Source organism: Protomyctophum bolini (genome assembly GCF_963924005.1).
Source record: "Protomyctophum bolini genome assembly, chromosome: 2".
In the NCBI taxonomy this organism is placed as follows: Eukaryota; Metazoa; Chordata; class Actinopteri; order Myctophiformes; family Myctophidae; genus Protomyctophum; species Protomyctophum bolini.
The window spans coordinates 52644769-52671278 of NC_137863.1; the positions used below are offsets into that span (position 1 = coordinate 52644769).

Here is a 26510-nt window from a genome sequence, read left to right on the forward strand (position 1 = left end):
CATTTCTTTTAATATACTGCTATAGGGCTGGAACGAGGATACATTTACGGACATAATTGTGATTGTTTGCGTTTTTTTTCTTTTTTTCCCCCTCCACGTCATGCTCTCTCCGCCGTCGTCCACGAATACAGCAATACTGCTGTTCTGAGAGTTATAGAAATATTGTACTGTGTAAACGTGTAAAAGTGTGTGTGTGTGTGTGTGTGTGTGTGTGTGTGTGTGTGCGTGCCTGTAAAATGTTACATTTATTTACTTTGTTATTCTTTGGACTAAAAACTTACATGTGGTTCTGCAAGACCAAGCTATTGCATACACGGTGTGCAGTCATGTACAGACCTTATTTACGAGTAATTTTTCGATTTATTGATTTATGTACGATTAACTTTGCTGTGAGATTCTACAACCAGAGCCACAAACTAGTATAATGCCATGAAATCCTGAGTGTTTGATTTAATTCTTGAAAGTGCCAAATTGCTGCGATGTACAATCAATCCCCAGCCTTAATGAATACATTTGTAACTCTGAGGCTTCGTACACACCTACACAACAAATGTTCGGTCCGTGTGCGATGTCTGATTGCTGCTCCAATTCATTTTCAATAGGAGTCACATGGTTTGACCAAACATTTTTGTTTGATGAGGGGGGAGCAATCAGCAATCAGTAATCAAACACAAATGTTTGATCAAACCATGTGACTCCCATTGGAAAAGCATTGTGGTGGCCTAAAAAAAAACTAAAACAAACGACCAAACATTGCTTGATTGGTGTTTGGTACGTGTGAATGAGGCCTTAGAAGGTTATACAAATGGAAACCAAATGGACCCGGATGTGCACCCGCTCAGAGTTAACTATACAGACACTCCAGATCTGACAGCTGTAGGCTGTATAAACCTCGTTAGGAGGACGCCTGGTGACACCTCTCAGTTCCTGAAATTCACACCAGGGTCTCTTAATTCTGTCAAACAGAATGCCACTCCCTGGGCTTGAGTCTTTGCTAATTGAGGTCACAGTGAACGTATAATGAAATTAACACAAAAAAGTAAAGAGAAGAAGAAGGGAAAACAAAAAAAAAGAAGAAGCCCATGGGGGTCCCTGCCAACTGGCAGCACATCCAGAGACCCAGTCCCACTGAAGAAAAAAATGAAAAAGCTCCAAAAACCTACGCAGGAAATCAAACAGTAACGTCTCAGGGCTATGAGCCGAGGTCTCCTGGAGGAACAAATCATTTTCCCAACAAAAGCCAAAGAGAGATTACTGGGCACAGTATAGGAATGCAACCGCCGACATGTTTTTTTGTGCCCCCGGCAAGGTTCCTAATTTTCGGGACAAAGCCAAAAGCCTGCAAAATATGGTGGAAAAAAAGTTTGTGCGAGGCAAGAGAGAGCAAGTGGATAGTATAGACGGAACATCTACAGAAAAGTGAGGAATTAAATAAACAGAAATAAAATTACTGAATGGAATCTATAAAGTTTGTAACTTCTTTTGGAGAACTGTGCAGTTACCTGGGCCCTGTCAGTATCAATTATGGCCTACTACTACTATTGAGCAGTGAGCACCTGCACGGGATTGGTGCATTGCAATCAAAACTGCATCCTTTGATTGCAGTATAAGTTTGTAAGACTGAGCAGTGAAATCGCTTCTAAAGTCATATTTTAAAGTAATAAAAAAAAAAACCTCCAAGTCCAAGGACATTCAATAAATTCGTATTTAACACAATCGACTACCAAAGTGTTGCTGCGATCCCACAATTGACTATTATTTGCGGTATAAGGGAATGGTTTTCTAGGGTCATTGGGGAGGCATCCTAGTGCTCCGTATTACATTTTGAGAGAGCTTCGTTCTCCGTGATGAGGGGTTAAAATGTAACACAAGAAGAAAAGCTTTTAATATTGAAAAGGGGCATTTTCCCCAAGGAGAAGATGACTGAGGATGCAGAAATAAGCCCATTAGTTGAAAATAGAGGACAACATTTGTTGTTTGGCCCGGGTATAGGACAGCAGCTCCACCCCATGCACTGTTTGGACAACCCTACAGCTTTCACATTTTAAATTGGTGTAGAAAAAAAGAAACACATTTCTGATTTGCAACACTGCAAGCCCCGACTTGTACTTTAGTCGTACGGCAGTGTTGTAGGAGTGAAAATAGCAAATCAATAAGCTCACAATTCATCATGGACGTGAATTGTTGTGAGCTTATTAATCTGCTGTTCTCCAGTCTGCAAAACACCACTCTACGACAAGGCATAAATTTGGCATTGGGGGGGGGGGGGGGGGCATGTTTATTGTCTTGGTGAATGTAATAAAAAAAATAAACATGCACAATTAAAACAAATGAAGATTGCAGCGGCAAGGCACATCAAAAGCATAAAATGTGAAATGTTCTGGCCCTAAGTAGCATAGGCTAATGGTGATTTTTAAACTAGCAGACCATGGTCAATGTCTCTCATTCATCAGTGTGAGAGCATGGGCACACTGTGCTAAACGTAATTACTGATGCACATTATGTGGGCTATTCCTGTATTGTAATAAAATTAGCCAGAAATGCCTTTTCTCTTTTCCAATGCAGCTCCGTGGTAACTGGTGGATCGGCGTGGGCTAATGCGACACACTGTCCTGATCAGTGCCAGTTGTCAAGAGTTTGACGACCCCGGCTGCGGCAAGGCGAATCAGCAAGAAATAAAGTTATTTTTCCGCCCTCCTCTTTTCAGTAATTCAGAAGATCTGACCTGCTCACTCATTACACAATTTAACATGGGCATAATACTTAAGTTAAAAAAACTGCTCTCACTTATATCCTTTTTTTCTCTTTTTTGCGCTCTTTCAATTTGAATGTTTGTCATAGTAATGATGACTCAATAATCACCTGTTTGTTCATGTTTTTTACACTGTGTTGTTTTTGACAGCAAATTTAGTTTTAGTTATACTCTCTCGAATAGTTTTCATTTAGTTTTAGTCACATTTTAGTCACCTGGAATGAAGTTTTAGTCGACTAAATATCATAAGGTTTTAGTCGACTAAAACTACAGTCGATTTAGTTGAACAAAATGTGTTTTGGCGGGCTTTGATGCCGTCATAATGACAGTTTTTTACACTTGCTGAAAGTATAGCCGATCTACAAGCTCACGACGCGTCGCAGCGCACGAGCACGCACGCACGCACACACCCGCACACACACCCGCACACACACACGCACACGCACACGCACACACACACACACACACACACACACACACACACACACACACACACACACACAATTAGCGGTGCCTAATGTAAACTGAGGAGTTCAACCAAAGCAAGCACCCACGACTGGAATCAAATGAACACTGCCGATCGTCGCAGCGCACGAGCACGCACGCACACACACACACACACACACACACACACACACACACGCACACACACACACACTCACACACACACACACACACACACACACACACACACACACACACACACACACACACACACACACACACACACACACACACAATTAGCGGTGCCTAATGTAAACTGAGGAGTTCAACCAAAGCAAGCACCCACGACTGGAATCAAATGAACACTGCCGATTCTATACTGTGTACACAATACATATTATGCAACACTGGTATATGGTTTGAGCAACGGTCAAATGACAGGTGTTCAGTCTAATGGACCACAAATAAAAATGACAAAAATCACATTTCATCCCCTGTTGTACTTCAAAATCAAAGAGGCCATAGCATGGTTCAGCTCGACTTACCCCATAAAAACATTCACTTTGAAAGAATATATTATTCAAAGATCAGCGCCACATTTTTACGATTTTTCAAAAATAGCAGATCTACAAGCTCGTAGCGCGACACCGAGTGGCGCGCTACGAGCTTGTAGATCTGCTATTTTTCAATAGCTACATTATAACAGAATGTTTAAAACACCAAAATGGGTTCCCTAACCACACCAAAGGGTGGAGACGGTTTTAGCGTTGTCCCTGGGGTGTGATATGTCTTGTTGCAGGTTGACCCACGTTGACCCACGTTGACCCTAGTGATTCAACGCATGGAATTCAACGGCCCCAAACCACACCAAAGGGGTCTTAACTCCTCGCAACCGCTTGGACCCAAGGAGTTGCATGGTGACCCTTTGGTGTGGTTATAGGGCTTAAGATGTGATGATCTGTAATGCCAACTAATGCCACCAGAGATGCTGTATGCCTATAGCATACAGACAACACAGTGAACGTTCAGATTCATCATTCACGGGGATCCTTCTTTCCTGGTCAACTATATGGCACTAATATGTCCATATATATGGAACTCAACATTCAGGATTTTAGTGTGTGTGTGCTTCTAGTGTAGTTCACTATAGCACACACACACTAAAACGCTTGATTGCCCATTTAGACCTGAGCTCCTTTCTATTAAATGTCTTCTAAATCATGACAGTTTTCTGAAAATCCTCATGTTTCTATGTCAGTGGTTCTCAAACATTTTCATGTCAAGAACTCCAAGATTATATGTAATTGGCCACCGACCCCCATCTAATAATATGTTGTTCCAGGACCTCCCAGAAGCAAAGATATGAGTTAAAAACGTTCACTCTGAAAGAATATATTATATTCAAAGATGTTGCGACGATTGCGAGATTTTCACGATTTTTTTCAAAAATAGCAGACCTAGCTCGTAGCATTGAAATGAGTTCAATGCATTGCAATGCATTGAAATTAGTTCAATGCAAGTGAACGGGGGGCGTTTGTTTGGACTACAACATGCTGTGGAGGCTACATGTGTTCGTCTCGCATCGTAATGGCGGCATATTTTTCTCTTCAACAACAAACCATGACTATTTTCCGGATTTTTGTCGATCAGAGCTGCAAATACTTTGGCGTTATGCTCCAAAGGTAGATCAACCCTGGCAGCCTAGATAGGATGGATAAATTAATCTATAAGGCCCCGAAAGTGTTCATTTACTTTGTTTTATTTGTATTTGTCTACTCTAGAATATAGCAGCAACATGTACAGTATACTGTACTAAACTACAGTATATGAATGTTAGAGTTTTACATACAGTCGGATACAGGTCCAATAGGTACCTTTACCCTAAATACCATAAATCACACCTGTGTACATTGAGGGGCGCCTTTCATTATGCTGAACATTTACGATGATGAAGTCACCCACGTACTTAATTTGCGCATTGAACTTGGCCATTGCATTTGATGTACGGAAGACATAACACCATAAAAGGTCCATAGACTTGGCCACACCCTTCAACTTCTTGTTCATCTATCCCCATGGTTTTGTAGCGATTTGTAGCATTTAGAGGTATTGGGTGCTTAAATGTAATAAAATATTTACATTTATTATATGTAGGCCCCTCGTTTATATTATCTGTAATCTAATATAAAATAAATATAGTGTTCTCAAGGGCCCACTTGTCGGGTTTACCTTGAATTATACAAGATATTCTCACTCAAGTAAGAACTTCTGCTTTTATGTACATACCTCTTCAGTTCATCAGACGACAAATACCACAAATTCAATGAATCATTTTATTGCTAGCTAACATTATTATGGCCACTTTTAAACAACCGGCACCATTGTCTGAATGTCTCAATGTCTGAGAAGGTCATAAAGTAGAGTTAATTATGTTTGTCTGTTGCAGCAAAATGATGCAGGGCTCACTTAATGAGGTGATTACACCGACAGGTCAAAGGGCTTTATTTTAGGGGGCTGTTAAGAAAGACACGTTTATAATATAATGTATAAAGTTATCGGTGTGGTGGTGACTGAGATCATCCCTGTTCTACAGAAGCTAACCCCTTTTTATCTGTGCTTGTATATTTGATTCTACATCAAAAATATATTCCGCTAAACAGAATCTATTAAGGAATGTTCAAGAGAGCCCGGCTGAGGAAAGCAATCCAAAGAGGATATTTCAAACCAATTTAAGAGGTTTCTTTTTACTTTCCCCCCGATAACTATAATACACATTTTTTTCACCCCCATTAAAACCTTCGAAAATCCCCAGTGAGAACACTTGTCTCTCCTTGTGGCATCCTGGCCTTGAACAAGCAGTGAAAGCCTTTTGCATGAACATAAATGGCCTTTTGCAAATACAAATCACACCCGTGTGAACTGAGTGGTGCAACTCCCCTCTCTCTGTTTCTGGCACAACAGCGCCCCTACTGGTACTCATAGTCATACTGGTGCTGATAGTCACATAGGTAGGTTAACGTCACATAGGTAGTCACATAGGTAGGTAGGTGAACACGGACATTGCTGTTCCTTGGAGTGGTTGCACCACTCAAAAAACATTGGTGTCAAGACAGATACCCAGCGAGCCATTATTTTCTCATTTCCTCTGCTCTGCTCTACTTCTGTCTAATAATAACCAATTCTGGACGGGAACCCCTTTTAGGTTTTTATGTTAAAAAATAGCAGATCTACAAGCTCATAGTGCGGCACCGAGTGCCGCGCTACGAGCTTGTAGATCTGCTATTTTAGAGAAATCGTGAAAATGTGTCGCAAATCTTTTAATATATTCTTTCAGATGTTTCTAACTCAAATCTTTGCTTCTGAGGTGGTCCCCCCTGGAACAACCTATTTTCAGATGGGGGTCGGTGGCCAAATACATATAATTTTGAGGGTCCTGCAGGGCATAAAGATTTTTGAGAACCCCTGACATAGAAACAGTATTTTTTTTTCAGAAAACAATTTAAAAAGAAGGCATTTGTAGAATCGTCCTCATGGTCTAAATGGGATAAAGAAGAGAGACTGCAATCCCACAGGGCCAAGCAGCGCTCTCTCTCTCTCTGTCAGCCAGGAGTTCGGCTTGCCTCACCTCTGGACGGCTCCATGATTGTCCACTATATACAGAGATAATTCTCACTGAGCAGGATTCATTACAACAGCAAATCTAAGAATGATCTGCCCCACCACAGGCTGAGCCAAACGAACCGGGCAAATCTAAGAATGATCTGCCCCACCACCACAGGGCTGAGCCAACGAACCGGGCGACTGCGGCAGAGAGAACTGCCCCAGAAAAGAAAACAAGAAACAGGCCCTCCCAGGGCCCCCCGACCCCCCCCCCCCCCCCCCCTAAACCAAATTGGATTGTCAATAACGGCCCACAGACGTTTTGTGAGAAGTGGGAGAATAAAACAATGGGAGCTGAAAATAAATACTCCAAAGCCCACGATGATGATGACTCCACTTGGTAAACTATAACACTATTATTGATCGTCTTCTCTCTCGGTTTTTTTGTGTGTGTTTGTTTGTTTAGAAAAGCCTCATCCCCGCTAATAGCTGTCTGAGAGTGTAATCTCTCCCCTTGTCCTCCCCCATCTCTCCTCCCCCTCCCCGTCCCCCTATTGTGTGGTTCCTTTCAGCGCGCCTCAAATAGTTTAGGTCTCAGTGTCGCACTGGGGGTACAGAGCATGGGACTGGCGGGCCAATTGTGTTGCTAATGTTGACACCTGCCAGAGCAGGGCTCTCGCTCGGGCCCTATTTGGGGGCCCGGCGAGCTTCATGCGAGCTGGGATGCTCCCCCTCTTTAGCGAGATTAAGTGCGGGCTGCTGGGGGTCACAAATCACTGGACTCCCTCTGATGTTGTGAGGCACCGAGCCAGAGACGAAGAGGGGAAGAGAGGCTGAGGAGAGCGAGAGAGAGGGGACAGAGGAGGGAAGAGAGAGAGAGGAAGAGTGACAGTCTATTGTCTATACTGAAAAGGAATGGGAGAATGTATCTTCTTGGCTGCATGACTACTGTGCAACCATTCAAAAAAGAAAAGAAAAGAAAATTAACAATGTTAAAATAATAATATATTTATATATATTTTTTACTGTGGCTGGATAGCTCTTCCGTGAAAAGCATGAAGTAAAATGTGCATTGCCAGCTCTGTTAAGTATACTGTAACTATTATTTGAAGACAACCACAAGTCATATAGTATAGTCAGAATAGTTGCTTCAGATGATGATTTGTTCCAAAGTCATATAGTAAATAGTAAATACTAGGTATCGTCCTCAGGTTCACCTCATGAAGATTCACAAGTGTGGCTTTGAATTTTGTTTCACTGCTAATGACATAACTGGTCTACTTAGCCCATGAGGCTACACCACAACAGTGGGACCCACTGTTTCCTACATTTTGTTTCAAAACAAATGAAGCGATTTTTCCAAGTAATTTCTTTGATGAATAAAGAATAATGTAAGAAATTCCATAAATTAGAGAACAAATGTTTAAGAAGTAGAGTGAAAATAGCCTGTGGAGCTTATATATCTGCTATTTTCACTAGTTTGGGTCCCCGGGCAAAAAATATTAATATTTTTGGTCACAGGCTAAAAACGTTTGAGGAAACACTGCTCTGGTATAAATGTGTGTTTTTGGCAGCAACTTAGATTCTAGTTTTAGTCATAGTCTCTTGAATAGTTTCTATTTCGTTTTAGTCACAGCCGATCTAGTCACAGCCGATCTACAAGCTCACAACGCGTCGCAGCACGACGCGTTGTGAGCTTGTAGATTGGCTATTTTCAGCATGCAACCAAGTGTAAAATGACTTATACTGGTTCTCTTGTCCACTAGTCCCTTCCTGACATTTTAGTCTAGTTTTTATTCGTTGACAAATTGTCAATATATATAGTCTTAGTTTTAGTCATCACAGCTTATGTTTCATTTAGTTTCCATTTAGTTCTCCTCAGTGAAAAAAGGTATACGTCGACGAACATTTTTCCGTCGACAAAATCAACACCGGTATATAGACACAGCTCTGAAACAGCACACAATGTGAGTCTAAAACTCCTACATATATATGAGCACACGGCCACCTTTACTCGCCAATAATAGCATAAGTAATATCTGTTCATGCGAGGCCAACTAAATTGCTGTTAAACACTTAAGTTTTTGGAGAGAAAAAAATGTTCACCATGATGCCATGATGCATCTCTCTCTCTCTCTCTCTCTCTCTCTCTCTCTCTCTCTCTCTCTCCCTGCAGATGTACATTAAAAGCAGAGATGTGATTTGCAGCAGCAGAGAGCACCCTCTCTCTCTCCTCTCTCCCTTTAAAGAGCTGCTGCTGTCCGGGCTGATCGTGTCAGTTTGAAGGCCCCTATTCAAAAGTATTCATGCATCTTGCCTTTGAGGCCACAATGGCCGCTATAGTTTATAAACTGTCTGCCCGGTGCACCCCAAAGGCTTTAGTTCTCATTGTTTTCCTGGCCTTAATAAACTTTTTGGAGGAGTTCATCAACTTGCAGCCTGAATAGACTAGATGCCGGCCCCCAGTCTCTCAAGGCAAAGGACATAACAGAAGGGTCTCTTTTCTCCTGCAGTCTCTCTTCCTTTTCTAAGTGTCTCTGTGTGGTGTTCAACAATGGCCAGAGAAGGCCGTCAGACATCACAGGGCTTCTTCTTCTTCTTTTTGTACCAATACAACGAGAAAATTATTCAATAAAAACAGAAAGTGCTTTCTAAAAAAAAAAGAAAAGAAAGGAAAAGAAAGTGGGTGTTGGGGGGGGGGGGGGGGGGGATTGCTGACAATTGATTAGAGCAATATGAAGGGGTGTGCTAATTCAAGCAGCATGATGTGTGAAAAGAACGTTTATACAAATATAACATACGCGCGCACGCACGCACACACACACGCACGCACGCACGCACGCACGCACGCACGCACGCACGCACGCACACGCACACACACACACACACACACACACACACACACACACACACACACACACACACACACACTTTGTGTCTGAGTGACTTTGGCATTATTGACATAATGACATTCCTATTAAAATGCTGCAAAATAAATATGGCAATTGAAAATGAAATTAATTGAAAGACAAAGTCAGCTCCAAATGAAAATATATGAAACTATATTGAACGATTGAAACTATATATATATATATATATATATATATATATATATATATAGAGAGAGAGAGAGAGAGAGAGAGAGAGAGAGAGAGAGAGAGAGAGAGAGAGAGGGGGGGGGGGGGGGAGATGTCCTCTCCAATTCATTTACTATTAGCTGGCTATACCCTGTTTAGTCCGCTGGATCTAGATGGCCATAATTGGAGTCATAGCGGGGAAAAGCCATGCTTATAAATAAAAGCCCATGGCGGTTGGCGGTCCAATTCAACACAACACCACCCGTCCGTCAAAAAAAAACACGCGCTCAGTCATCCTCCATTATGCATCTGCGACTGCATGCTGACCGAAAAGTGCTGGAGAAAAAAAATACTCCTTATTGGCTCCTATTGGCTGGCCCTGACCGACCGCCTATACTGTTTCCCCCTGCACCGTCCGACACACACACACACACACACACACACACGGCGCGTTTTAACACCCTAATTAGATGTGACAAGTTCAACGAGCGAGTTTGAGAAAAAGGAAAAGCCGGTCAGGTTATGATTTCCGAGTCAGCTCACAGGGGAGCTCAGGACAGCTGATTCCTGTCAGCCTCGTTCATCTTCTTACAGCCAATTAAGCATCGTTGAGGCGCTAAACCAACCCGTGGCTTTTTACATAACACGTGCATGTGTTATGTTATTATTATGTAAATAATAATAATAATAATAATAATAATAATAATAATAATAATAGCACTTTTATTTGGTAGAATTCCTCATATGGGCTAGTGAGCTATGTGGGCTATGTGAGATTCATGTTTTCGATTAATTGAGCGCATATGATTGAGGACACAAATGGAAACAAGCCAAATAGGCTTTCTTGGTTTCATCCTTTTAGCAGACCTTGTATTGTACTGTGCTTGTCCATGCAAACTGTTAATAGGCCTACAGTATTCAATCAATCAATCAATCAACCGCAATCGATCAATCGATCAATCAATCAATCAAAAATCACACTGTGAATTGAGGGGCGCTCTTATTATACATCACATTCCGTGGTACACACACACACACACACACACACACACACACACACACACACACACACACACACACACACACAGCTGTGAGGAGGGCCCTCAAAAAGAGATTACAGGACAATGCAATAGGCCTATTAGTTATGCCATTTTTTTAACAACACGATACACTCAAGAAACATTTACTGAACACCAGTAAAACATACAAAGAAGCTATAAAACACCATAATGCCACTTTAAAAAAGCAGGGTCAACTTTATAGGTCAACTAACCTATCAATCTAAAACACTTAGCAATAGGCCTGATAATTATATACTGCCTCCCACCCCACCTGTTGACATGAATTATGGCGTGTTGACGGTGCTGTCGTGTCTTGTGGAGAGGAGAGGAGAGGAGAGGAGAGGAGAGGAGAGGAGAGGAGAGGAGAACTTCAACTGAAATGGACATTCTTCATCATGTATTTTCAACTAAAAGCCGGGGGCCCAGAGGAGAGAAGGTGAAAATTGCCGGAATAAAACACAGGCAGAAATGAGAGCAACATCCTGTATTAGTGACACGTTGAAACACCCTTCTGTTGTCACAAGAAACCTGGAGGCCAAAGCTTCCTCTTTAATGTGTCTCACATGGTTTGAGAGTTTGAGACCCCCAACCAGACATTATAAGCTCTTCTGGGTCTGTAAAGCTACTGAATTCAATTCTCGATGGCGACATTATAGGCTATAATTAAATGTCCTATAGGCCGTAGAATAGTATAGAATGAGTTACCTTTAATACCAATTTAACCTCCTTTTATAAAAAAAGGAAAAAAAAGAAAATGGTAAAAATAAGTGGCCTATATATTCCTATAATATTAGGCGAATATAGGCGTATATATAGGTATAGGCCTATGATGTTTTCAGCGTGAAATGTTAACCTTGAAATGCTGCTATCTGGGCCTTTACAATGTGTGATCGTAACCCTAAAAATAAGGACAGGGGGAATTGAATCCTTTTAAGTTATTAAGCAGGAAAGGATTATAAACGTCGTCTTTATAAATGAGCTAGAAATCCCCATGTCTTCCGCCGTATACACTGCAGAATTCCCCACAAGAAGCTGGAGAGGGAAGATTGTCCCCTATTTCACGACACGAGTCCCCATAAGAGATCGAGCGAGGGGGGGGGGGGGGCGTTTTCTAGTGTGCCCAGATAGGGACCGTCCCACCGCCCCACGTGGGGAGCTTGCACTTTAATTAATATAGAAGGAAGGGCTCCAGAGCGCATGTATGGCTGTCAGCATGGGGGGGGGGGTTTATTTAAAAGAAATCCACCCGTGTGAAGTGAGGGGCGCTAATATATTAAAATCTAACTCGTGTGGATTAATAGGTGATGATAAACAAACGGTGCCAACACAAACATTAAACAACAATTAATAAAGAGACAATGTGACGTAATGAGGCACATTATGACGTACATTTTCCCTTCGTTGTCAATGGCGTTTATACAAAACAAACATTGAACTAAAGACAAACATTAAACCACATGTGTATAGGACTGGTGACAACTGTATATATAGTGCGATGAGTCTGACCGTGAATGCTTATTGGAAACAGAATGCACGTGACTGTTGAGCTTCATCCAAAAGGAACCATTGAATAAACGTTGTTTTTTTTTTGGAGCATCATCTTTCTTTTATGTTGCTTCACCTGTCCTTGCAGCCTATACCTCTCAAGTTACAGGTGAAGAGAGAACGCTGATAGAACACATATACATAGCGATATATACCGTCCAGAACTCATTTCAGCTGCAGCTGTCAGTCAATGTCATTCATTGGATCATTTAAAGTTTAAAACAAGGTTGTTCGTCGCATGACACATTTTTTTCCTGTCTTTTATGGTGCCTATACCAACATGTATTTAGACCTATACCATGCAATGTTTCATTGTTATACAGTTTGTCTATAGCATACATTCATAATTTACACAGAATGGACGTATATAATTATATGTGAATAATGTTTCTGATAATTGCATTGTGATACTAATGGGGTTTAGTTCATTATTATTATGATTATTATTATGATTATTATTATTATTATTATTATTATTATTATTATTATTATTATTATTATTATTATTATTATTATGCCATTTGCAGTCATTTCCTGCATGGGAGAGGCCTATAGGCCTATACACCAATGTAAATTCCAGTGAAATGTGGCGCTGAGTGGCTGCGGGGACAGGCGAGGTTAATCCGAGTTTAATGCAGCGAAGCACAGCGCATGCAGGGTCTGGGCTATGATGGAAGTATGTTATCTCTGCCCAACATTTGGGTCTCCCTCAATTTCCACCCCAGCCAAATAGCTGCGAGAAAGAAGTGCAGATGGATGGACTCTCTCTCTCTCTCTCGCCTGAGGAAAAAAACGTTATTAATAGCTAAATAACTTCCCCATACTTTCACTAAATCTCCCTCGCACACTATATTCCAGATGGATTTGTTTGAAGTGGTCTCTCTCTCTCTCGCTTCATTCCCCTGTCCTTCTCATTCAGTTCAGCTTTATAGACCCCGAAAATATATAGCTATTTCATTTCCAGAGAAACGCTAGCTCTCTCTGTGCGCATGCATGTGTGTACGTCGCATCGGTATATATTTATATCTACCTGGAGACGGTTGCCGTCAGTATAGGTATAACAGTGGGCATGCGGGTTTACCTTTAATTAATTATCATCATAATCATCCTCACTATTATCACTTATATAAACAACAAACGAACAATGCTTCTTTTGTGTTGTTGGTTTTTAAAAAATGCATCCGTGGTCATTTAATTGAATAATAACCTGCAGCTTTGTATAGCCCATTGTCTGACTTCATTATCTCCCCCCAAATGCTCAGAAATCCGGCCTTGCATGCATGGCCGCTGTTTGATTAGATTAAGAACCTCAGGTAATCCAGCGATTTGCTGAAATGTCCGTCGTCTGTCGCCATGCATGTGACAGTTTGTTGGATCGGTGTGTGATTCAGGAGACAACATTCGGTGTGTCGTGTGTAATTCAGGAGACAACATTCGGTGTGTCGTGTGTAATTCAGGAGACAACATTCGGTGTGTCGTGTGTAATTCAGGAGACGACATTCGGTGTGTCGTGTGTGATTCAGGAGACGACATTCGGTGTGTCGTGTGTGATTCAGGAGACAAGATTCACAACAACGATATGTGCAGCCCGGGCGCAACCTATAGCCTATGCTCCATTGCGTAAATCTATAGTTCTCCATGTGTGGTCCATGTGTGTGTGTGTGGGGGAGGGATATATCCCGAAAAATGCTGATGCCAAAATAGCATCTGGATTATTAATTTAAATCACTTAAACACTATATATGCCATATTAGGTCCGTGTCCGAATTTGTGTGGGTCCTTGACATTAAAACTAAAAGGTTTGAGAATCACTGTTTAAACTTGACATTGGCAATGCACACGCAGCGTGTGTGTGTGTGTGTGTGTGTGTGTGTGTGTGTGTGTGTGTGTGTGTGTGTGTGTGTGTGTGTGTGTGTGTGTGCGTGCGTGCGTGCACTGTGCAGGAATGACCCTGGTCGAGAGAAACCATGCATTTCCCGTTGTGGAAAATAGCATGTTTCCTGAACATGTTCTTTTTTCCCATGCTTCATTCCGTTATGAAATAATGTGTCTATTACAATTTCTTGCAGCGATATGTGATTGCCACACTGTTCACCTTTATGAAAGCAAAGATTATATTAGGGGCGGGGGAGGGGGGTGATGTAACCTCAGATTTGTATATTTTAAATAAATACACAATACGCAAATAAACAAATAGATAAATAAATAAAGTCTTAAAATCTGGATAAGTAAAAGCATGCATGGAGAAAAAAAAATCTCATGAATGTTTGTGCCCTGCAGGGCGATCCGTGCATGCACTGAGCTCCGCCCTCTCTGAGATGAAAGTGAAAAGAAATAAAGGGCTCCGTTTTTAATCTGCTTTAAAACCTCCTTTCCACACTATAAGAGGGGCTGTGCTTTGGAACTCTGAGCGAGAGGCTGATTGGGGATAAATACATCTCTACCACCACCATGCCTGCGAGCTATTACACCCTGCACGAACACAGACACCTATTCACAAACGACATACTTACTCTAATAAGTATTAACGTTATTAAACATGCCATCGTGGTAGTCTATAAACTGCATTACGGGGGGGGGGGGACTCTTTTAAGAATGCAATTTTGTTCCAATTTTAAACAGAAGCGCAAGACTAAAAATGGAAACGCGATTAATAGCCTATATGAACGACAAGGCTATATAGGCATTATGCATGCGGGGCATTTCATATCAACATTAGAGAATCGATAATGGTAATGCTAATGACAGGCCTATAGCTAGCGTTTCAACTCATCAATTACACTTGAATTGTCAAGATTTCTCTACTGTCTCCCGTACATTTTGACCAACAATAATGTATACCATTATAGTTAAGAAGCGGCTACACATGCAGGATACAGGAAAGAAAGTTATAGCAAAAAAGGTAAATATTGCTTAAAGAGTATATAGGCTATACATGTTTTTGTCTTATGGTTGCATGGTGGGACAGGACGGGAGAATGGGCCGTTTCGCACTGTTAAACGCCTCCTACTCCAACAGGCTATTATTTAATATTACTAAACTATCTACCAGCGGGGAGCACTGAATAATTCATCTCCTTTTATGTCTATTCCTGCCCTTTGTCCAAAGTTCTCTCTCTCTCTCTCTCTCTCTCTCTCTCTCTCTCTCTCTCCCTCTCTCTCTCTCTCTCTCTCTCTGAATGAGAATAGACGGTCCTGTATTTCCTTTCCCCGCCGCTTCCCCTGCTTTCCAGGACTTGCTTTTGAACCTCAGAGTCTCTCCATACACTTTAGAAACGCATCAATGAAGTAAAGGTTCATCTTCAAGTTTGGAAAAAAGTTTGGCAGTGTCGTTTCAAGAAGAAGAAGAAGAAGAAGAAGAAGAAGAAGGAGGATCCTTTGTGCACGGAGTCCAATCTGACCCCAATTCACACAGTTTGATGGTCCAAAAAGGGCGACCTTTGTATCGTTTCTGTGCATGCATTCTTTTGCCGTTAGCTATAAAAAATATGCATAGTAGGCTATAGTCGTAATATGCGCAGCAGAGGCATATACCTCAATCTCACACACACTCGCACGCGCACGAGCACACACACACACACACACACACACACACACACACACACACACACACGCGCGCGCGAGCGCGCGCACACACACACACACACACACACACACACACACACACACACACACACACACACACACACACACACATATCATTTTTGAGGGGCGGTAGCCCCTCCTATGCACAGGTTTAATGTTTGTCTTCAGTTCAATGTTTGTTTTGTAAACACATTGACAATGAAGGGAAAATGTAGGCATATACGTCATAATGTGTCATTTGCGTTATATTGTCTCTTTATTGTTAATGCGTGTTTGCACCGTTTGTTTTACGTCACCATTACATCACCTATTATCAACATGAGTTAGACTTTAAAATATTAGCGCCCCTCACTTCACACAGGTGTGATTTTCTTTTTTAAATGTAAAAGCAAACTGCTATATTTGCAGGATTTAAAATCATGATATTAGTTCTAAACTTGTCCCCTTTTCCCTGCATGGGCTATATAGGCTATAGGCCTAGAATAGTGAAATCATTGGGCCCGCCTGTAAGCGGACGTATATCTTCTTAAGTGGTGATCTGTCGCTGACACTGATTGTGAAATGGGTCAACATGTCAGCTGTCGCTTAGAGCTCGTTAAATCAGTGAAAGGGGAATTTGTTACACAAATTAATTTCCTGCAGATAAATGCCCAGGCAGGCTCTCATAAATAATTAAGTGATGATCGGGTAATTGGCTCAGAGTTATAAAGGTAGAATTATAGGCCTACTATTTTAGCCCCCACTGTGGATGGCGGAGAATCTCCCCATGGAGGATGTGCATGCAGCTAATAATATTAATAATAATAATAATAATAATAATAATAATAATAATAATAATAATAATAATAATACAAACTATATAATTATCTTTATTATTAGGCCTATTATTATTATGCTATTTCCACAAAATTACGATGAATTTAATTAAATCCATGTAATTGTATAACTTAACAATACACTATATTATTAACAATATTATACATTAATAAATACAACTAAGTATATAGCCTAATACAACCAATTGTATAATAATAATGCAATACTAATGGTTTATTATTATTATTATTATTATTATTATTATTATTATTATTATTATTATTATTATTATTATTATTATTATCATTATTATTAATAACCCTACCTTTATCCCCCAGGATGCCGTCGATGCTGTGCTTCGTCTTTTTTTCTCCATCGTCATCCTTTTGTCACAGTCATCGTCGTCGTCTTTTTTGCCAAAGCGGGCCCTCAACACGCGACTGATGGAACTCACTATAATGATGATGACGAAAACAAATACAAAAGTAAATCGATGATTAGATATAGGCCTGAAAAAGGCACACACACACACACACACACACGCACGCACGCACGCACGCAACGCACGCACAACACACACACACACACACACACACACACACACACACACACACACACACACACATATATATATATATATATATATATATATATATATATATATATATATATATATATATATATATATATATATATATATATATCAAGTTTAAATGGTCTAATTATTTCAGGAGTATATATCACTATCGAACAAACGTATCGTGACGGGGGGGGGGGGGGGGGGGTGCATAGCCTACTATATGATTTAGTCCAGTGGTTTTCAACCAGTGGTCCTTGAGAGAGACAGAGACCTCTCAAGGACCACCTGGAACTTCCAGGTGGTCCCCAGCAAACTGATGGAGGACCATATATATATATATATATATATATAGTCTTGAGAGTGCATGTAAAATGAAACCTACGTTCTCAAGAGTTACATTATTGTTTGGCATTACTTAATTTACAAGCAGTCTACACAATATAGCCTATAGGCCCTATAGAAGGATTGTTATAACAACAACATGTTGGGTCAAATGGTGGTCCGTGGCTGAGCGGCTCATGCCAAATCAATAATGGACCTTGATAATGAAAAGGGTTGAAAACCATATATAATAACCCGCTTCTTTTCTATAATGTGAAATGAATGAATGTTCGGGTTTGTTCAGTGATAATAAGAAATGGGGTGCTTACCAGAGGGAGCCTCACCTGAAGGAGCCGTGCTTCTGTCGCACACCCCGTCCTTCAGCAGCTTGTCTCGGATCTCCCAGCTGAACATGCCGGGGTTCTCCCGCTTGTACTCCTCGATCCGCTTCTCGACGTCCGGAGTTGCCACCTGCTTTAGTTTGGAAAAGTGTGTGTGTGTGTGTGTGTGTGTGTGTGTGTGTGTGTGTGTGTGTGTGTGTGTGTGTGTGTGTGTGTGTGTGTGTGTGTGTGTGTGTGTGTGTGTGTGTGTGTGTGTGTGTGTGTGTGTGGGGGGGGGGGATGGGGGGACGACGACATAGAAACACATTTTAATATAAAGAATAACTTCTCTTCAGTGATATATACATGTCAATGTCAATTGAAGAGCATTGCGTGTGTTTTGTTCACATAAAGTAGCCAATTGCAGCTCGAGCGGCACAAAACAGGTAAGCAGTAAATCCTCAGTCGTATACGATGACAATTATTTTAGGCCTTTTTGTATAGCCTATAGCTATATGGATATGCTACAGGTAAAAGGCCTATACAGTATGTATGCCATGGGTTTCAACCATTGATATCAGGGTCCATTATTTATTCAGCATTTGAGCCACGGACCACCATTTGATGACATTTTTAGCAACTCTCTAGAACATTTTGTTAATTGGATTTATAAGGGTCCATTTGGTTACCATGGCTTTCCATATTTTTTTTCCAGACCATTTGTTGAAAACCCACTGTGCTACAGGCCTATATGTGTCGTGGCGCCAGGCCACTGAAGAGAGAGTCCACTCACCCTGGGCTTACTGCCTCCGATGGCCCCGGGGCGGATCGAGCCGGTCTCCTGATACCGACAGAGGATCTTGGAGACGCAACCGTGAGAGACGCGTAGCTGTCGCGAGATTACGCAGGGTCGGATGCCGTGGTGGGCCATCTCGACTATCTTGTGTCGGATATGGTTGGGCAGTGGCCTCCCGTTGATGAACACACCGCCGAGCTGGTTGACCCGGCCTTGGCCCAGCGGGGTTGACACTGTTCCACAATAAACAATGCAAGTCTCATCAAAACTGTCATATCCTGAAAATGTCAAGGCAGAGTGGGTCAAGTTAGGTGTTCACTGGTGGAGAGAATACAGATCAAACAGTGTTTTTAGACTTGATAAATATGATATATATACTGGCAGTAGGACTTTTTGTATAGGCTTACTCTTAATTGTTTCACAAACGTTATACGACTTTGACTTAAAAGGCATCAAACGTTGCGAAAACAACAACAATTAAAATTGAACTGGGCCCTATTTATTGGGCTATAGAATAATGAGCTCAACATTATAATTTAATACATTTTCATCATGGGAGCATCATTGCTAAATTCGTTCGCAGTCGTGTCTGGCTGACAGGATGTAAATCTAAAGCACTTCAGCATCCAATTTCACATTCAAGAGACACTAAAGAGGGTGCCACTTTGCACCTTGATTATTCCTAGTCATGCTGTACAAATATTGATGTGATCCTTTGAGTCCTCTCGACGCTGTGAGTATAGTATTATTGCCATTTCCAGCAGCCGGACACTTGAACAAATCCCAGAGCTTTGAGTAACTTGCAAGCTACGTGGGGTTCGTGCGTTTTACTTTAGAGCTCTTGAGCACGAACTGGATGTAATGGGAAAACTGCTCATATAAATGCATGCAAATACAAATTGATCCCCCCCCCCCCCCCCCGCGCATGTGTTTAGACATCTCGAATGTCTGGCAACAACAAACCGCGTATGTACAGCGTACAAAAGAAATAACGATTTGGTTCAATGTAATTTGTACAACCGATTATGCAATAACAATGTGCTCTATAAATGCAGCATTCAGACAGTTTCCCCTGTCAGTTTTTTATTTTATTTCAATACAATTAAAAGAGAAAAATACATATATATATGCGACAAATTTTCATGTTAACAACGCTGTCAAAATAGCTCAACTTGACCATGGTCTATACTTAGCATAACAATGGGTCAATATGGACTGGTCATCATTTAGCGGCGACATAATGGTTGAATACACACATTGGATAATAATCGAATAGGCTGAATAATATAAAGTTGATGAATTGTATATATATAATATAATTGAAAGTGATTGATCGCTTACCTTCCAGAGGGAAGCCAGTGCGCGGGTAGTTCTGGCCCGGCGCAGGGCGCATCATTCGAGGCACAGCTCCCTGGTGCATAGTAGCCATTCTTAGCTACTCACACAACAAAAACACCCGATCTACTTTATACAAAGTCCAGTAAAAAAAACAAAAAAAATCCGCGTGGATGTAAAAAAAAAAACAACAGAATATCTTCAAATGCAAAAAAGAAGAAGAAAACGGGGGAAAAAGTTATCGAAACATATAATCCCAAACGGAGAAAGTTGTGGATATAAGCCTTGTTCCACGGTCAGTGAATTGCCAAAATAAACCCCCGATCAGGGAAGAGTCGGGTACCAACCAGAGTATAGGCTATAATGCAGAACGGGAGCCTATAATATACCTACACCTTTGTGACTGAATAGTGTGTTTTTATATATTCTTTGTCTTGGTATATATGGTTTGTGGTCAGTATAGTTTTGATATTAAACGTCTGGCTGGCTGTGGGTGGAAGTGTAGTTTAAGGGGCCAACTTTAGCGCACGCATGTATGGAGGAGGAGACACGCAGCTCTCCCATAGGCTCAGCAGCCGTTCTTTTATGTGCGATAGAGAGAAGAGAGGGTTTATCCAGGGCTCTGCCCACCAATGAGGACACGGCAAAAACACAGCATCCGAAAGAACACACATTCCACTTTATATCATCGCTATACCTCCCAAGTAAAGACGACCTATGCACAGACAGAAAACATTCAAATGATATATATATCACAATAACATATTTCGCTTTAGTTGTGGTTCTCTTAACTTCTCTATATGTGTGCTTTTCTGCCATTTATGATATTTCCTCATGCATTTCACAGTCTCGCAAAAACACTGACAACTATATGAGTTAAATATCATTTAGTTCCAGCGGCTCCAGCCAACGATATTTTAATATTATTTTCAGATTTACTTTTTGGACATCAGGTCTGCCAACTCAATAGGCTAACAACTCGGTCATGGAAGTGCGCACTTTTATTTGGCCGTTAATGTTAATTCTATTCAAATTCGGCCGAATTGTCTCCTAATTTGATATAAAATAAAGATGTTTGTGCTAAATCTTACAATATATTATATCTATGGGGTTACCATATATCATCTTCATTCCAAATGTCACAATCTCTATATCTTATATTTATTTTTCGAACCATAACGTCTTCTCTGATAATAAATGTCCCACCCAACAACCTGCTGCCGTTTTGTCACCATGCGAATCAAATGTCTTGTGAATGGAACTGCTGCCCATTAAGTTCATCGCCTGTGATGTGATTTGATTTCTGAATGGGCCGAATAAAGACTTGCACAAAAACTACCAGGCTTAACCTATAAGGAGATGGCTTTTGGCTTCTTAACCCTTCAATTAACTCAATTTGCGTATCAAGAATGCTAAAATCGTTTCTAGCCGCTTTTGTGGTAATTACAAGAATTGCGTCGACCCGCCTATTGATGGCAACAGGTTGCCATGCCCTGGATTATTCCACGGGATTAGATATTGAAGTGTAATTGCTTAAAGGTAATTGTTCTAAAATAACGTGCAACTATTAAAGTCGAATAAAATAAAACAGGTTAAAAGAGAGAGAGAGAGAGAGAGAGAGAGAGAGAGAGAGAGAGAGAGAGAGAGAGAGAGAGTGCATGTGGGCCCACCGTGCATACAAAATCGTGTGACAATTGCCGTGGCAAACACTCCTGGTGGAAGGCAATTTCACAAATAATTTTAGCAACAATTAGGGAGTGTGGAGGGGTGAAATGGCGATTTCACATGCAGATGTGCCGGTGGGGAAGGACCTGGTACCCTGCCGAATAGCTATGACCCTCACTCTCCCGCTTTGGTTTGCTTCACATGGGATAGAATAGCACAAAGAGACCGCCTCGCCCCTCCCGGGAAGGCTCAACGAGCATTGGATTAAGTCAAGCATCAATCATGGTGAAATCCAAACAAAAGCAAAATTCAGAAACTCTTATGGAAAGCTCACCATGACCCTTTTAGAAATATATCTCCCCCCCCCCCCCCTCTCTCTCTCTCTCTCTCTCTCTCTCTCTCTCTCTCTCTCTCTCTCTCTTACCCTCATCCCTCTGTTTGGGTTAGGTATACTGGTTCTATCTTCCCCAGGTAGGCTATATATCACATGAAAAGCCACACATGTCCGACAGCTAAGCTAATATCCCTGCAAGCCTCACGGTAACGTTATTGTCTGACCGTTATAAGTTGTGTAAACCATTATGAAATTGGTAGCATAATATTAATTTGCCACAGCAGTTAGGCTATGGATAATTAAGCCCAACCCATGCCTTAATCGCATTTTTTAGGGGTAGTAGCCTACAACAACAATAATAATAGGCTGTATGGTGCCTGTTATTGATTATCGAGTAAATCAAATTAAATGAATCATTATTATCATACTATATTTACACCAGTGTTAATCTGCATGTTGGAATGTTTTAAATATTTGTCATGCCTATTTACATTTCCGATACATTGCAGTCAAATGCAGTCTATATATAAATAATCATTTTCACTTAAGACATATGTGCAGAAATGTATAAGCATAAGCAATGTAGTTTTTATAGTATTCAATCTAGAGTATAGACTTAATCAAATGTAATACAACTTAATCAATTTGAAGTCACATTTTACAAATCACAAATTCAACTGAAATAATGTTACTATAATAGACCACACACACACGCACGCACGCACGCACGCACGCACGCACGCACGCACGCACGCACGCACACACACACACACACACACGCACACACACACACACACACACACACACACACACACACACACACACACACACACACACACACATAATAAATGTGTTAATGACAATAACACATTTAAATAATAAATGTTGAGATATATTTTACACTAGCCCAATAATCACTATAGGATATAAAGTATAAACACACATTCCGGTGCATGTATAGCCGTATACATTTCATTCTGTCTATATAGTTTGAGTATAGCAAAAGCAGCATAATGTGACGTACTGTATACACAACACAGAGCTGTTACAGTCTCACAGAGACCGTGGCATGATGATTAACCTGCATGTGGGCCATGAAGGGAGACATGGTGGGCCATAAGGGGACACATGGTGGGCCCTGCAGGGCCCACCTGGTGGGCCATGAGGGGACACATGGTGGGCCATGAGGGGCCCACATGGTGGGTCATGCAGGGACACATGGTGGGCCATGAGAGGACACATGATGGGCCATGAGAGGACACATGATGGGCCATGAGGAGCCACATGGTGGGCCATGAAGGGCCCACATGGTGGGTCATGAGGGGACACATGGTGGGCCATGAGGGGACACATGTGGTGGGCCATGAGGGGACACATGGTGGGCCATGAGAGGACACATGATGGGCCATGAGAGGACACATGATGGGCCATGAGGAGCCACATGGTGGGCCATGAAGGGCCCACATGGTGGGTTATGAGGGGACACATGGTGGGCCATGAGGGGACACATGGTGGGCCATGAGAGGACACATGATGGGCCATGAGAGGACACATGATGGGCCATGAGGAGCCACATGGTGGGCCATGAAGGGCCCACATGGTGGGTCATGAGGGGACACATGGTGGGCCATGAGGGGACACATGGTGGGCCATGAGGGGACACATGGTGGGCCATGAGGGGACACATGGTGGGCCATGAGGGGACACATGGTGGGTCATGAGGGGCCCACATGGTGGGCCATGAGGGGACACATGGTGGGCCATGAGGGGACACATGGTGGGCCATGAGGGGACACATGGTGGGCCATGCAGGGACACATGGTGGGCCATGAGGGGACACATGGTGGGCCATGCAGGGACACATGGTGGGCCATGAGGGGACACTGCATGGTGGGTCATGAGGGGACACATGGTGGGCCATGAGTGGACACATGGTGGGCCACGAGGGGCCCACATGGTGGGCCATGCGGGGACACATGGTGGGCCATGCAGGGACACATGGTGGGCCATGCAGGGACACATGGTGGGCCAGAACCTGAAGTCCAGTGATGTAAATACGTTTTCACTGTAATGAGTCCCAGGATGCAGGGATGGTCTTTTAGATGACTCCCAGGGACATTTTATGAGTCCCACTTCAACGACGTTATAGGAGTCATATTTTGCCATTTTTACAAATTGCAGCACTTAACTCCCATTTCATTTTATATGGTTATAATGTGGTTATGTACAGTAGAAAACAGAAGAAGAAATGATTATTATAACTAAAGCTAGCAAAAACAAAAAAACAAACAGTACAGTAGTCTAGTGCATCCCGTGGATGCAGAGGTCGTTGTTTTATTGCATCCCTTAACTATAAACTGTGTTTTGGGATGCAAAATGCACCCCATTTTAATCTCTGGAAATCATCTCAGTGATCTCATGACTGAATCAAATATAGAACTCTGTCACATAGACTTTGCAGCTCTTGCATTCAGAGATGAGAACACGTACGTGCATTCTCTTTTATGATATTGTCTGCTAATCTTATCTCAATCAGGGCTCCTCTTCAAACACTTTCATAGCCTCTCATTATGTGTTGCATTATTTGTGCCATGCATGGCAATTACCTAAGTTTTCTTTTCTTTTTTTACGTGTAGGTGCAAATACTTCCATCAATTCAAACACAATGTTTAGCTATTCATATGGAGGTGCAAAGACAGAACACACCTTTGATGAAAGGCATTGCCAATTTAGGCCTTATCTCTCACTAAACTGAACAAAGGCAAGAAACACAGGGATTAAATCAACGTGTTTAATGTGATGAGAACTTGCATTTTAAAGTTTCCATTTAACAGATGAGGGAAGAGACCAAATTATTAACAATGTCTCAGATTATATTTTGGACAAAATGAATACAGAAAAACATTTTCAAAATGAACCAAAGACCAAACCACACCTTTTTCCATGCGCTCAGAAAGGATCCATTTCACATATACAACATAATATAGTCATTTAAACCTGATTGCTGAACTACAATTCACATTTAGTATATAGTAGGCCTATAGGGTCTCTACCATGCTTATAGCAAACTGGGTTAAATTACCGTATACAGGATAACACATGACTCTCATGCTCATGTGGGCTCTGCAATATAGAGCTAAACAATGAAAACAATGTCACATAAAACTACTAAAAATAGATTGTATACAGCTGGAATCATAACCACCAATACTGTACGTGATGCAGGTACACTGCAAAATCCTGAGTTGATATTTGACTCCAGTTAATCAAATCCGTCGAGAAGATACCAATTAATATACATTTTAAGAATCTATATTGAATAATGTTAATTAGAAAGGAATAAATTAAATTAAATTAAGAATCCATATTGAATAATGTTAATTAGAAAGGACTAAATTAAAATTTAATTTAACTTCGATAGTAGAGCAAGAAACTCCTGAAATGTAAAAATACTAGTAATCAGAGTACAAATAAATACTCAAAAACCTAGGCAGAGAGCCTGTAACAATTTACAAAAATGGTTTTAAACCTTTTAGATTGTAAAGTTAATACTTAGTTTTAACAGGAATACTTTTTAGGAGAATGATCAATATCGAAATGTTACCTTAAGCATGAAAATACTTTTAGAAAAATACCTTTAAATACCCGATAGAATAGATGAGTCCACAGAAAAGAAGGAAGATCCAGTCAGGAGCATATATGATTTAGCCAATTCATTTTAGTTCAGAGAGCACAGAACAGATCCACATACAGCCAAATACAAAATGTCAATACCGTCTCGGAAAAACCCGGAAGCATAATGTATGGGATATGTAGTTTTAAGGGTGAAAATTGTAGTTTATAACTGGATTCCAGTCAAGTTAAGGCTAGTTAGTTGGAGACGGCTGTCTGTGTTGGCAAAGCACCAAGGCCAAAAAACATGTTGTTCACAGAGGGTCAGATAATGCAAAACGTCACTGAATGTTATATACAGGAGGTATCTCACGGGGCAGAGACATCCATGATATGAACATCAGTGGGACACAGGGCATAATATTTATAATTAAGCAGGGCACGTGTAAATTCATTCACAAAATAACAGATCTACAAATGAGTCCCGAAATACCTATTAATGAGGAAAATGAATGCATGCACATGCATGCTTAAAGGCAAATTCACCCAATCTTTGTTGTGGACATGCTGACCACCCATAACTAAATAGTCTTGTGGTTGAGCTTGCAAGTATATGTGAGGTAGGCCTATAGTGTTGAAAACCAAGATAGAGAAAAAACGAACTTCTG

The 26510-nt window shown here is 41.3% G+C and overlaps 1 protein-coding gene across 1 annotated transcript in view; it reads right to left on the reverse strand.

Annotated features, from left to right (window-relative positions):
• LOC308328999 (paired box protein Pax-7-like) overlaps positions 1-20325 on the reverse strand; it is a gene marked incomplete at both ends in the record, with an annotated part of 92862 nt that extends 72537 nt beyond the window's left edge. The window contains 5 exon segments of the mRNA XM_080783148.1: positions 17205-17267; positions 17270-17332; positions 18125-18254; positions 18894-19129; positions 20238-20325. Of these exon segments, the coding sequence (XP_080639274.1) occupies positions 17205-17267; positions 17270-17332; positions 18125-18254; positions 18894-19129; positions 20238-20325 (580 nt within the window).
• Between the last annotated feature and the right edge of the window lie 6185 nt (positions 20326-26510).